Below are 13,562 nucleotides of genomic sequence, written 5' to 3'. Positions count from 1 at the left end.
AATTTGACCCTTGTTTTTTAATTTGCTTTTTTCTATTTTAAAGTATGTTATAAATAAACAAATAAATATAGTTTTTCTTTCACATATGTGCAGTGTTTTGGGTTTTTTGTTTTTCTTTTGGAACTCTCTTTTATCTTCTAATTATAGGTTTTAGCCTTGCATATTTGCGGAACCAAAGTATTCATTTGTTTGATAGGGAAACATAGCGATTAACTAATTTGATAGGTTTTTAGAGGGAACACATTCAGCACTTTGACAACATAAAGTATCTTTATGACATAAAGGATTAATTGTCTTTTCATATCAAATAGCAAGTCTGTCTAAAAATGATCTAAATGTCATGTAATTTGCTCCATTTTTCGTTTATTCAGAAATATTTTTTGAGAACTTAACTATTGTAAGAACAATCCAAGCATTGTTCTAGGCTTTATAATTCTCAGTTTGACAATTTTAGAGGGAAAGTAAATCATGAAAAAATGCCCAAGATCTATTAAGTGGCAAAAAAGCAAGTTATGAAATTGTATATGATAGGATTCCAATATATTTTAATCTATCAAGAGAAAATCAGATTTGCGTGTAAACAATAACTATCTTTCGGGAAGAGGTCATGGAAGTACGGAGAACTTTCCTGTTTTATATTTTGTATTTGGTCCTGTTTGGAGTTTTTAGAAGGAGCATGTTGTTTGTAATCAGAATAAAACCTGTATAATACATAGGAATATAAAACATCTAGTCTTTCTTCTGATTATCTGTATACAGATATGTACACACACATGAATTTTTACATAACTGGAATCTTACTGTGAATATAAGTATATATCCTTTGTATGTTTATGTAATACCAACATTTCACTACTCTCCAATTGCTAATCATTTATAATGTTTCAAAGAAATTTTTTATGTATATAGTTTCAGTGAACATCTTTGTACATATGTCTGCATTGCAGTTCTGATTATTTCATTAGAATAGATTCTTAGGAGAATGACTTAGTTAAAAAATATACACTTTGTAAGGGTCTTGGTAAATATTTTCAAAGTATTTCTCAGAAAAATTGTACCAATTTCCAGTGTGTAACAGTAATCAACTCACTGAACTCTGATATTGAACATTATTGTTAGGGTTGTTAGTTTTGGGTTTTGTTTACTAATGTGTATGTCTTTGTAAAGAATGTGCCATGTAAGTTCAGGTGGTGTTGATAATGATGATGAGGGAGGAAGGATGGTACTGATGGGATTCTGTTTTTACAATTAATATTCTAAAAATAATATGGAGGATAGATAAGACTTTTCATTTATATATTTACATTTTTAGGCAATTCTGTCTTGAGCTAAATGGACTTGCTGTCAAACTTCAGGTAATATTTTCTTTAAGTTAAAGCTATAATTGAACGTTCTGATTTTTTTTTTCTGTTTTTGTAAATTAATGTGCTTACAAAGACATAAATTTTTAATTTATTCTAGAATTTTACATGAAATGTAGCAACTCAAATGATAAACTTTTTCATTATTATTTTACATATTAATAAATGTAACTATTTTAACAGAGTGAATGCCATCCAGATACATGCACTCAGATGACAGCAACTGAACAATGGATTTTTCTTTGTGCAGCTCATAAAACACCAAAAGAGGTGAGAATTTATGAAATAGAATGACTAATAAAATCATCATAACCTAAATCTCTTTAAGATAGTGGTAGACAAATTTTTTGAGTTTTTAGGTCACTGTTTATTTTGCCCTTTGGTTTAGAGTTCTTTGCTGCAAGGTCATTGGTACAGTGCTACTTTAGGGTTTCTTGTGATTAGTATCTTTTTAAAAAATTTAATTGAAATTATCATTGACCTACACTGTGTTAGTTTCAGGTATATGACATAGTGATTCGATATTTCTGTACATTACAAAATGATCACTGTGATAAGTTTAGTTACCATCTGTCACCATACAAAATTATTACAATATTATTGAGAGTATGCTTCATGTTGTACATTTCATCCGTGTGACTCATTCATTTTGTAACTGGAAGTTTATACCTCTTAATCTTCCTTACCTATTTCACTCCTCCTACCTTCCCTCTGGCAACCACCTTTGTTCTCTATGTCTATGACTCTGCTTCTGTTTTGTTGTTTGTTCATTTGTTTTTTAGAATCCACGTATAAGTGAAATCATATGGTATTTGTCTTTCTCTGAGTTATTTCACTTAGCTTAATAGCCTCTAGGTCCATCCATGTTGTCACAGATGGCAAAATTTCATTCTTTTTTATGCCAGTGTGTATACATACCACGTATTCCTTATCTTTTCATCTAATCAGTGGACACTTAAGTTGCTTCCATATCTTGGCTACTGTAAATAATGCTGCAGTGAACATGGGGGTGCATATATCTGTTCGAATTAGTGTTTTTGTTTTCTTTGGAAAAGCACCCAGGAGTGGAATTGCTGCCTCATATGGCAGTTCCATTTTTAATGTTTTGAGGAACTGCCATCCTGTTTTCCATAGTGGTACCAATTTACATTCCCTCCAGCAGTACGTGAGAGTTCCCATTTCTCCTCGTCAGTACTTTTTTGTTGTCTTTTTTTTTTTTAAGTCTTTTTTTTTAACTTTTTATTTTATATTGGAATATAGCCAATTGTGTCTTTTTGATAATAGTCATTTTTTAAAAAATTTATTTTATTTATTCATTTTTGGCTGTGTTGGGTTTTCGTTGCTGTGCGCGGGCTTTCTCTAGTTGCAGCAAGTGGGGGCTACTCTTCGTTGCAGTGTGTGGGCTTCTCATTGTGGTGGCTTCTCTTGTTGCAGAGCACGGGCTCTAGGCACACAGGCTTCAGGAGTTGTGGCTCATGGGCTCCAGAGTGCAGGCTCAGTAGTTGTGGTGCACGGGCTTAGTTGCTCTGCGGCATGTGGGATCTTCCCAGACCAGGGCTTGAACCCATGTCCCCTGCGTTGGCAGGTGGATTCTTAACCACTGCACCACCAGGGAAGCCTGATAATAGTCTTTTTTAGAATATTTATTTACTTATTTATTTTTTGCCTGCATTGGGTCTTAGTTGCAGCAAGTAGGATCATTCGTTGTGGCGCACGGGCTCTTTGTTGCTGTGTGCGGGCTTCTCTCTAGTTGTGGTGCACGGGCTCCAGAGTGTGTGGGCTCAGTAGTTGCGGCATGTGGGCTCTCTAGTTGTGGCATGCGGGCTCCAGAGCGCACGAGCTCTGTAGTTGTGGTGTGTGGGCTCCAGAGCACGTGGGCTCTGTAGTTGTGGTGGTGGGCTTAGTTGCCCCATGGCATGTGGGATCTTAGTTCCCCAACCAGGGATTGAACCGGCATCCCCTGCATTGCAAGATGGATTCTCAACCACTGGACCACCAGGGAAGTCCCCAATAATAGTCTTTTGGCAAGTGTGAGTTGGTATCTCATTGTGGTTTGATTTGCATTTCCCTGACGATTAGTGATGTTGAGTATCTTTTCCTGTGTCTGTTGGCTATCTGTATGTCTTCTTTGGGAAAATGTCTATTCAGATCTTCTGCCCATTTTTTAATCTGGTTGTCAAAGAGTGTATTGCCTATGTTTTCTTCTAGGAGTTTTATGGTTTCCCACCTCACATTTAAGTCTTAGATACAGTTTGAGTTTAGTTTTGTATATGGTGTGAGAAAGTAATCCAGTTTGACTCTTTTGTACGTAGCTGTCCAGTTTTTCCAGCACCATTTACTGAAGAGGCTCTCTTTTCCCCATTATATATTGCTTCTTCTGTAATAGATAATTGACCATGTAAGTGTGGGCTCTCTGTTCTGTTTCATTGATCTATATGTCTGTTTTTGTGCCAGTACCATACTGTTTTGATTACTGTTGCTTTGTAGTATAGATTCAAATCAGGGTACGTGATATCTCCAGCTTTGTTGTTCTTTCTTAAGATCGTTTTAGCTATTTGGGGTCTTTTGTGTTTCCATACAAATTTTAAAATTATTTGTTTTAGTTCTGTGAAAAATGCCATAGGTATTTTGATAAGGATTACATTGAATATGTAGATTGCCTTGGGTAGTACAGTCATTTTAACAGTAATAATTATTACAGTCCATGAACACAGTGTATCTTTCCATTTGTTTATATAGTATCATTTTTCATAATTGGACAATTGAATGGGCTAGAACTTATGATTCACTGGCTATGACAGAATAACACCTGTCATATGGTGTGTAATGGATGAGATGCACCAGTTCAGATTTTTGGTTTAGTCTTAATTTCTTTTGATAGGAATAACTGTTGGTGATTACTAGTTGATTCTTAGTCTGTCAAGTAGAAATGTTACTTTTGAACTTTATAGGTCAATATTTTTTCTCTACATTTCATTAATATTTCTTACTACTTATTTGAAACCTACCATAATGATTTTCCTCTCCATAATTGGTCTTACCTTGAAAAACTTATTCATGTTATTTTCTCCTTATTTAGTTTTTGTCAAGGCGAGAGTATAAGAAGTAGCAATTTTTAGAGAACATTTTTTGTTTTAAATAATTCCTTCATGTTGTCTAACACCTAGTACACATTCAGTTTTCCTTAGTTGTCTCAAAAATGTCGTTTACAACTGGTTTGTTTAAACTATGCATTGCATTTCCCTTTATCTGCATTCTCTTTTAATCTGTAGTAATTAGTTTTTGCTTGACATTGACTCATCGAAAATAGTTAAGTTAGGCCTGTGCTGTAGGATTATAGACCTTTAAGTGATCATCATATTGACAGACCTCTAAGGCTTAAAAACAGGTAATTCTCTAGTTGGAAAATCAATATTTGATGTTCTTTTGTTTGAAAAGGCAAATTCTCCAAAATAAGAAGTATCTGATACCTGTCTAAGCTAGTAGTACTTATTTTTTAAGACTGACTTCACTCATGGTGTTACTTTTTTTGAGTTAATAAATTGAAGCAGGTTGTGTATCATTCTACATCTGGGAAAATCATAGCAGTTTCATTGATAATTCACTGAAATTGCCTACGTAGTATAGTAAATGATGTGATAATTCCAATTAGGAAACTGAATCCAAAAAGCTAGTTTCATTTTGGCAAATAGTAAAGATGCATTATTCGCACTTTATTTATTTATTTTCTAAATAAATTTATTTATTTATTTATTTTTGGCTGTGTTGGGTCTTCGTTGCTGTGTGCGGGCTTTCTCTAGTTGCAGCGAGCAGGGGCTCCTGTTCGTTGCGGTGCACGGGCTTCTCATTGCGGTGGCTTCTCTTGTTGTGGAGCATGGGCTCTAGGCGCACGGGCTTCAGTAGTTGTGGCACGTGGGCTCTAGAGCGCAGGCTCAGTAGTTGTGGCACACGGGCTTAGTTGCTCCGCGGCATGTGGGATCTTCCCGGACCACGGCTCGAACCTGTGTCCCCTGTATTGGCAGGCGGATTCTTAACCACTGCACCACCAGGGAAGTCCCTATTCTCACTTTACAGTAGAAAAGCCATCCAGTTTGTGATGTATTGTGAAATTTATATATACTGTCGTTACCACATCCACTTTTTTCTTGAGTAATGTTAAATATAAGATAGGATAATCATCAGCATTAGATCCTGTGAATGAGTCTTAAAAGTGCAATATTGCAGGGAATTCCCTGGCTGCCCAGTGGTTAGGACTCCGCACTCTCACTGCCGAGGGCCGGGGTTCAATCCCTGGTCAGGGATTGAACCGACACAAGCCACGCAGCGCAGCCAAAAAAAAAGTGCAACATTGCTTGGTGAAGACCAGCTCTGCTAGATTGTCCATGTGTCAAGGGAGGCTGATAGTATAATTTCCAAGGGGTAGCTATATGGGAAGGGATTACTGTAAAAATACAAACAAAAGAAAATCTTGAAAGGATACTTTTTAAATTCTTTTGGAATAATTGTGCATAGTTAGAAAATAATAGCAACTGACAGATTAGTAGCTAAGAAAGTTGCTCTTATGAATTAAAAGCACTGGCAGATTCTGAAGTGGAAGAGGCAGAGTAGTCAGCACGAGTGATGATTTATGCAAGGTCCTTGAGAATTAAAGAGAGGCATTGCAGCAAATAGAGTTAACTGTACAAATAGTGATTGTGATGAAGATTGTAACTTGTTATTATATGTTAGCCCTTTCAGTCACATGCAGATTGTGATTACTTGCAGTAGCATTATGAATATATATTTGGTAAAATATAATTTATAAAAGCTTGAACACATTCCTTACTATTTTGTAACGTACTATATTTTGCCAACTTTTTGCTGTTACGTATGATGCAGAGTAGGATCGGTTAACTGAGAATTAATTGGGGGAGGTGGAGGGAAGCAGCTAAAACAAGGCAAAACTCTTCCTCTAATTCCAAAAAAACCCAGAAAAAATTCAGAAACCAACTGAATATGTAAAGTTATGCTGTCTGATACAGTAGCATGAAACACGTGTCTGTGGAGCACTTCATGTGGGTAGTCCAAATTGAGATATGCTTTAAGTGTAAAATACATACCGATTTCAAAGACTTAGTACAAAAAGATAGTGTAAAATATCTCACTGAGAGACCACTGGATATCTACATACAAAAGAATGAATTTAGACCCCTACCTCACACTGTATACAAAAATTAGCTCATAATGGATCAAAGACCTAAATGTAAGAGCTAAAATTATAAAACTCTTAGGAAAAAACATAGGTATAAATTTTCATGACCTTGGACTAGACAGTGATTTCTTAGATATGACACCAAAAGCACAGAAGTGGAAGAAGATATCTATAGATGTCAGATTTCATCAAAATTAAAAATGATTACGCTTTAAAGGACACTGTCAAGAAAGTGAAAAGACAGTGTACATAATGAGAGAAAATATTTTTGTAAATCATATCTCTGATATGGGTCTAGTATCCAGAACTATTATGAAACAGCTAAAAGGCAACCTAATTTTAAAATGAGCAAAGGGTTTTTTTTTCCTGGCCGCACAACATGGTTTGTGGAATCTCAGTTCCCCGACCAGGGATTGAATCTGGGCTCACGGCAGTGAAAGTACCAAGTCCTAACGACTGGCTTGCAAGGGGAGTCCCTAAAATGAGCAAAGGATTTGAATGGATGTTTCTCCAAAGAAGATATACAAATGGTCAATGAGCACATGAAAGGTGCTCAGCATCATTAGTCATTAGGTTAAATGCATATCAAAACCACAGTGAGAATGGATAAACAAAATGTGGTGTATATATATATACCATGGAATATTATTCAGCCATAAAAGGGAGTGAAGTTCTGATACATGCTACAACATGAATGAACTTTGAGGACATTATGCTAAGTAAAATAAGCCAGACAGAGAAGGACAGTTATTGTATGATTTCACTTGTATGAAATATCTAGAAAGGGCAAATTCATAGAGACTGAAAGTAGTTTAGAGGTTGCCAGGGTCTGGGGGTTGGGAATGTGGGGAAGTTATCGCTTAATGGTTATAGTTTCTGTTTGGGATGATGAAAAACCTTTGGATGAAAACAGATAGTGTAGATGGTTGCACAATGGTGAATGTAATTAATGCCACTGAATTGTACATTTAAAAATGGCAAATTTTATATTTTACCACAATTGTTTTTTAATGGAAAAAAAAGACACACCCCTACAGTGGCATACACTTCACCCACTAGAATGACTAAAATATAAAAAGACAAATAATAACAAGTGTTGGCCAGGATGTGGAGAAAGTGGAACCCTTATACATGCTGATGGGTATGTAAAATACTGTAGCCATTTTGGAAAACAGTTTGAAAGTTCCTCAAAATAATAAGTGTAGAGTTACTGTATGACTTATCAGTTCTACTCCTAGGTACACACCCAGAAGAAATAAGAACATATATCCACACAAAACTTGTGTACTAATGGTCACAGTCACATTATTCACAATAGCCAAAAATGGAAACAACCAAGTTTCCATCAACTGATGAGTAAATAAACAACATGGTATATGCGTACAACGGATTATTATTTAACCTTAAAAAAGAATGAAGTCTATAGAGGGAGAAACAGATTTTATATATATTAAAAACAAAGTCAAAAAGGTTTTGAATTAAGAAAAGAAAGTAATGAAGTACTAATTCATGCTGCACTATTGATGAGCCTTGAAAACACACTGAGTGACACAAAAGCCCACATTCTATTCCATTTTTTAGGAAATATCCAGAATAGGTAAATTCAAAGAAGAAAAAAAGTAGATTAGTTGTTTAGGATTAGGGGGAAGGGAGAAGGAGATGTGACTGCTAACTAGTACTGGGTTTCTTTTGGGGGTGATGAAAATGATCTGGAATGTAGTTGATAATGGTTGCACAGTTTTCTGAATATACTAAAAACTACTGAATTTTACACTTTAAGAGAGAAATTTTTTGTTATGTGAATTATGTCTTTTTAAAAAAAATATATTATTTATTTATTTAGGCTGTGCCGGGTCTTAGTTGCAGCATGCAGACTTCTTAGTTGTGGCATGAGGACTTCTTAGTTGCAGCATGTGAACTCTCAGTTGTGGCATGCATGCGGGATCTAGTTCCCTGACCAGGGGTTGACCCCGGGCCCCCTGCATTGGGAGTGCAGAGTCTTACCCACTGGACCACCAGGGAAGTCCCTTATGTGAATTATATCTAATTTAAAAATACCCCACAAAGACTCATTAGCAATTTTCATATCAATTATATGTTAAAATGATAATTTTGGCTATATATATGGAGTTAAATAAAATACATCATTTAAATTAATTTCACCTGTTTCTTTTTACTTTTTTAATGTGGATACTAGAATTTTTTTTTTTTAATAAATTTATTTATTTATTTATTGGCTGTGTTGGGTCTTCGTTGCTGCATGTGGGCTTTCTCTAGTTGCGGGAGCGGGGGCTACTCTTTGTTGCAGTGTGCGGACTTCTCATTGCGGTGGCTCCTCTTTGTTGCAGAGCACAGGCTCTAGGCATGCGGGCTGCAGTAGTTGTGGCACGCAGGCTCAGTAGTTGTGGCTCACGGGCTGTAGAGCGCAGGCTCAGTAGTTGTGACGCACGGGCTTAGTTGCTCCACGGCATGTGGGATCTTCCCGGACCTGGGCTCGAACCCGTGTCTCCTGCATTGGCAGGCAGATTCTTAACCACTGCGCCACCAGGGAAGTCCCTAGAAATTTTTAAATTAAATATGTAGCTTGCATTATATTTCCATGCTGACTTAAAGGTTGTAAAAGTGTCCCATGGTACACCCAAATGACCAATGTGAATGAGAAACAGTGACTTGGGATATTTGTTTTTGACCAAGTCACCTGTAATCATATATATGGAGAAAGATACTTTTTTCAGTAAATACTGCTCATGTTCCTATTTTAGGCAGTGAATCTACTAGCTGTAAATTCCTGTGGATGTATAGTTAGAAAAATACTTTTTGGTTTTTTTGGTTTAGATAATCTTTATGTATTTGCCATGTACTATACTAAGCCATATTTAGTAGTTAACTGCATTTTTAAACACCAGTTTCATTCTCAACAATTGAAAAATATTCTAATTACTGGGTAGAACTAGAGTCATTTTTATTTCTTTCTCTAGTTTATTTTTTCCTTCTTGGTTCCCTGGTTCATTCTCAGTCTTCCTTTCTTTTGATGCTTCTCCCTCTCTGCCCTCAGAAGAACTGAATGAGGAGAATTACTTTACAGTTTTAGTTTTCCTTTAATAGGTTTGCTGATTTGCCATGAGACAAATAGGTTTCATTGTTTCTGATAAATGAAATAGGGTAAGACAGGTTTATTAAAATATAAAGATACTTCAGATTTCATATTAAATTGCAAAGGAAGAAAATTTTTGAGAGAGCTGCTAGATTGGTAACAGGGTACCAGCAACATAATAAGGCATGCTTTTTTTTTTTTTTTTAAAGATTGATTGATTGATTGATTGATTGCTATGTTGGGTCTTCGTTTCTGTGCGAGGGCTTCCTCTAGTTGCGGCAAGCAGGGGCCACTCCTCATCGCGGTACGCGGGCCTCTCACCATTGCGGCCTCTCCCGTTGCAGAGCACAGGCTCCAGACGCGCAGGCTCAGTAATTGTGGCTCACGGGCGTAGTTGCTCCACGGCATGTGGGATCCTCCCAGACCAGGGCTCGAACCCATGTCCCCCGCATTAGCAGGCAGACTCTCAACCACTGCGCCACCAGGGAAGCCCCAAGGCATGCTTTTTAAGATGTAAGGAGGCAGTGATCTCTGGAGGTATTTGTGAAGTGAAGGAGGCTGCTTGGCCACTTGGTTAAGTATAAATCAGTGGACTAGGGCTTCCCTGGTGGCGCAGTGGTTGAGAATCTGCCTGCTAATGCAAGGTACACGGGTTCGAGCCCTGGTCTGGGAAGATCCCACATGCCGCGGAGCAACTACGCCCGTGAGCCACAACTACTGAGCCTGCGCATCTGGAGCCTGTGCTCCGCAACAAGAGAGGCCACGACAGTGAGAGGCCTGCGCACCGCGATGAAGAGTGGCCCCCGCTCGCCGCAGCTAGAGAAAGCCCTCGCACAGAAACAAAGACCCAACACAGCCAAAAATTAATTAATTAATTAAATTTAAAAAGGCAGATGCTTGCTTAAAGAAAAAAAAATCAGTGGACTAGGAATCAGTGTATCTGGGTTATGGTTTTTAAGTCCTTCTTCCTAACTGTGTCATCTTGCATAAGTCATTGACCAATAGTCAAGGGTAGTCCCTGTTGCTGCGCATCATTCTTCAGGGGTTCTCCCTCTCATGCTTCAGAGTTGGGATATTTGCATGCTTGCTTACTTGAATCTCTGTCGTCGCAGAGTCAGCCTCCTCTTAGACATCGTGCCTAAAAAGCAGACTTTCCTAAGTTGGACTGCTTGTTTTTTGAAGTATTCCTTATCTTTGCCTATAGACTTTTAAGATCTGGCAAGAAACCTGTGAATATTCTGCAAACTGATCAGCCTCAGTTTCCTCATTTGTAAAGCCAGAGGGTTAGATTAGATAATCAGGTGTTCTTCCCAGCTCTAAGCATTGTTTTCTTCTAGATACAATATCTAGAGTGAGAAATTAGGGGACTGATTCACTTATTTTCTAGAAGCCAGGTATTATAGTTGAAGGGGATAATAAAGCCTTATTTATTGACATAACATTGAATTTTACAGTCATTCTGATATTGTAAGGAACTTTTTCTTAGACTACGCTCAGGGTTTTTGGAATAAGACGCCTAGGTAATAAATATACCTAATTTTAGAGGTAGAGCTCTTTGTTGATGCATTTTTATATCCTTTCTTTTATAGTGTCCTGCTATAGACTATACTAGACACACACTTGATGGTGCTGCATGTCTTCTGAATAGCAATAAATATTTTCCCAGCAGGTAAACAAAACTTTTAAACATGGTGCTAAACTTTTTGAATTTAATTTTAAAGATTGCTGTTTTTAAAACTAAAACTAGTTTGCTTGTTAATACATTGTATTCTTTAAACCGTGTTTTTTTTAACCTATTATATATTTGGCTTGTTCAGAATTATTCAAGTTTTGAAATTAAGATTGTGGTTAAACTAAAGGCATCAGGACTCAGCTCCTGAATCTCACAGGCCAGTTCAGTTCCTGCTGCTGTGCGTCATTTTCCAGGGCTCTCCCTTCATGCTTTAGAGTTGGGATATTTACACACTTGCTTGCTTGAATCTCTGTGGTAGAGAGAGGCATCCTCTTAGCATGCCTGAAGAGCAGACTTTCCTAAGTTGGACTGCTTATATTTTTTTTTCTAAGTATGTTCTATGTATTTCCAGAGTATTTTTTTAATTGTATAGTTGATTTACAATGTATTAATTACTGCTGTACAGCAAAGTGACTCAGTTATACATATATATACATTCTTTTTCATATTCTTTTCCATTATGGTTTATCACAGGATATTGAATATAGTTCACTGTGCTATACAGTAGGACCTTGTTGTTTATCCATTCTATATATACCAGTTTGCATCTGCTAATCCCAAACTCCCAATCCATCCCTCTCCTACTCTCCTCCCCCTTGGCAACCACCAGTCTCTTCTCTGTTGGGACTGCTTATTTTTGAAGGAGTCCTTATCCTTGCCTTCAGATTTTTAAGATCTGAGAGGAAGCCTGTGCATACTGTAATATATTATTGGTGAGGTTTGTGACTGGCCTTTTATTCTATTAAGATATTTGTTACCAGGTGGATAGATTTGGAGACTTTTCCCCAATATCACTAACTTCAAAGGGCTCATATAAAATAGGTAAAAAATAACGGTTTTTGCCTTGGTATCCTATGTACATTTTTTAAAAAATCAGAAATATGTAGGCAGTTTTTATTTCTCACACACACACGAAAAAGAATTGAGTTCTGTAGAATAAAACAATAGTTCTTTCAGTAGTTTTAGTTAGCTCTAGTGGACAGATTGTTAATGTCATAAACATACATTTTAGTAAGTTTTGTTTTGTCAGGATTTGTTTTAATTGCATTAAACTAGCAAAGTTTCAGAACTATAGTACTGAATTTCTTGGGCAGTGTGGTTAGGTAGAAAGAGCACTGCCCCGGGAGTGAAGAACAGGGGTGTTAGTCCTGCCCTTGCCACTTACTAGTGCTGTGACCTGGACTGGTCACTTACTTTCTCTGGTGTCAGTTTCTGTACTTGTGAATTGAGAAGATTGGACTATATTGTTCCTAAGATCTGTCCAGCTCTATAAATCTATGATTTCTTTTCTATTTCTAGGGTTAGCATAAAGGAATCATCTGTAGCAAAACTAGGATCAGTATGCCGTAGGATTTACAGAATATTTTCACATGCTTATTTTCATCACCGGCAGATATTTGATGAATATGAAGTAAGTATATTTCACTAATTGTCCTGATACGTTCTTATCAGAATGACAATAATAAATGTTGATATTATGTCTCATTTATTTGGTTTTGAGTAGTAAATTGAAATGACATATTTTTTTTCCCTCTCTACAGAATGAAACATTTTTGTGTCATCGGTTTACTAAATTTGTGATGAAATATAATTTGATGTCCAAGGATAACCTGATTGTACCAATTTTAGAAGAAGAAGTTCAGAATTCAGTTTCTGGGGAAAGTGAAGCATGAAGGGAATCATATAGAAAAAAATGTACTGATCACATAATTAACATTAATTATGTACTGTATATATATCATTTTAGACACATCAATCATGTATCCATATTATAGCTTCTTTGTTTAGTATAGGTTTTTGTATGCTGAGTGTTGCCGTTTAAAATGGGAAATACTTTTTAAGTTATTCATGAGCTGTATATTCACTGGTGTGGCACTCATGGTTTTTAAATAAGATTAGTATTATCTGTTTATAATGCCCGTTAATAAAAGAATTTACAGTTTGGTAAAATTGCTGCTAAACAATCATTGGATCACAATCCTCATCAAATAAACACATCTATGAAAAAGATGAGTGAGCTTGAGGTTTCACACAAGCCATTTACTAAAGAGATAGTAATGTTTTCCTTTGGTTTTATACCTGAGTTTAGATATTCTAGAAAATTCTGTAGCACATAGTTCAGTCTTAACTGTTAAGTTTTCCAAAGTGAGATAAAAGTGTTTTTAAATTCTGTTTATACTTTTT

At 36.4% G+C, this 13,562-nt stretch overlaps 1 protein-coding gene across 2 annotated transcripts in view; it reads left to right on the top strand.

Annotated features, from left to right (window-relative positions):
* Positions 1 to 13,328, top strand: part of LOC309631225 (MOB-like protein phocein) — a 42,336-nt gene extending 29,008 nt beyond the window's left edge. For both annotated transcript variants that reach the window (XM_082397451.1, XM_082397449.1), the window contains 5 exons: positions 1,313 to 1,355; positions 1,545 to 1,631; positions 11,236 to 11,315; positions 12,678 to 12,789; positions 12,920 to 13,328. In XM_082397451.1, coding sequence (XP_082253577.1) covers positions 1,313 to 1,355; positions 1,545 to 1,631; positions 11,236 to 11,315; positions 12,678 to 12,789; positions 12,920 to 13,051 — 454 coding nt within the window. In that variant the 3' untranslated portion in view covers positions 13,052 to 13,328. The remainder of the gene's footprint in view (positions 1 to 1,312; positions 1,356 to 1,544; positions 1,632 to 11,235; positions 11,316 to 12,677; positions 12,790 to 12,919) is intronic.
* Positions 13,329 to 13,562: the final 234 nt, after the last annotated feature.

The sequence above is a fragment of the Balaenoptera borealis genome, assembly GCF_965194805.1.
Source record: "Balaenoptera borealis genome assembly, chromosome: 6".
NCBI lineage: Eukaryota > Metazoa > Chordata > Mammalia > Artiodactyla > Balaenopteridae > Balaenoptera > Balaenoptera borealis.
The sequence above is the reverse complement of the archived record's forward strand: the minus strand, read 5'-3'. Positions and strand labels throughout refer to the sequence as shown.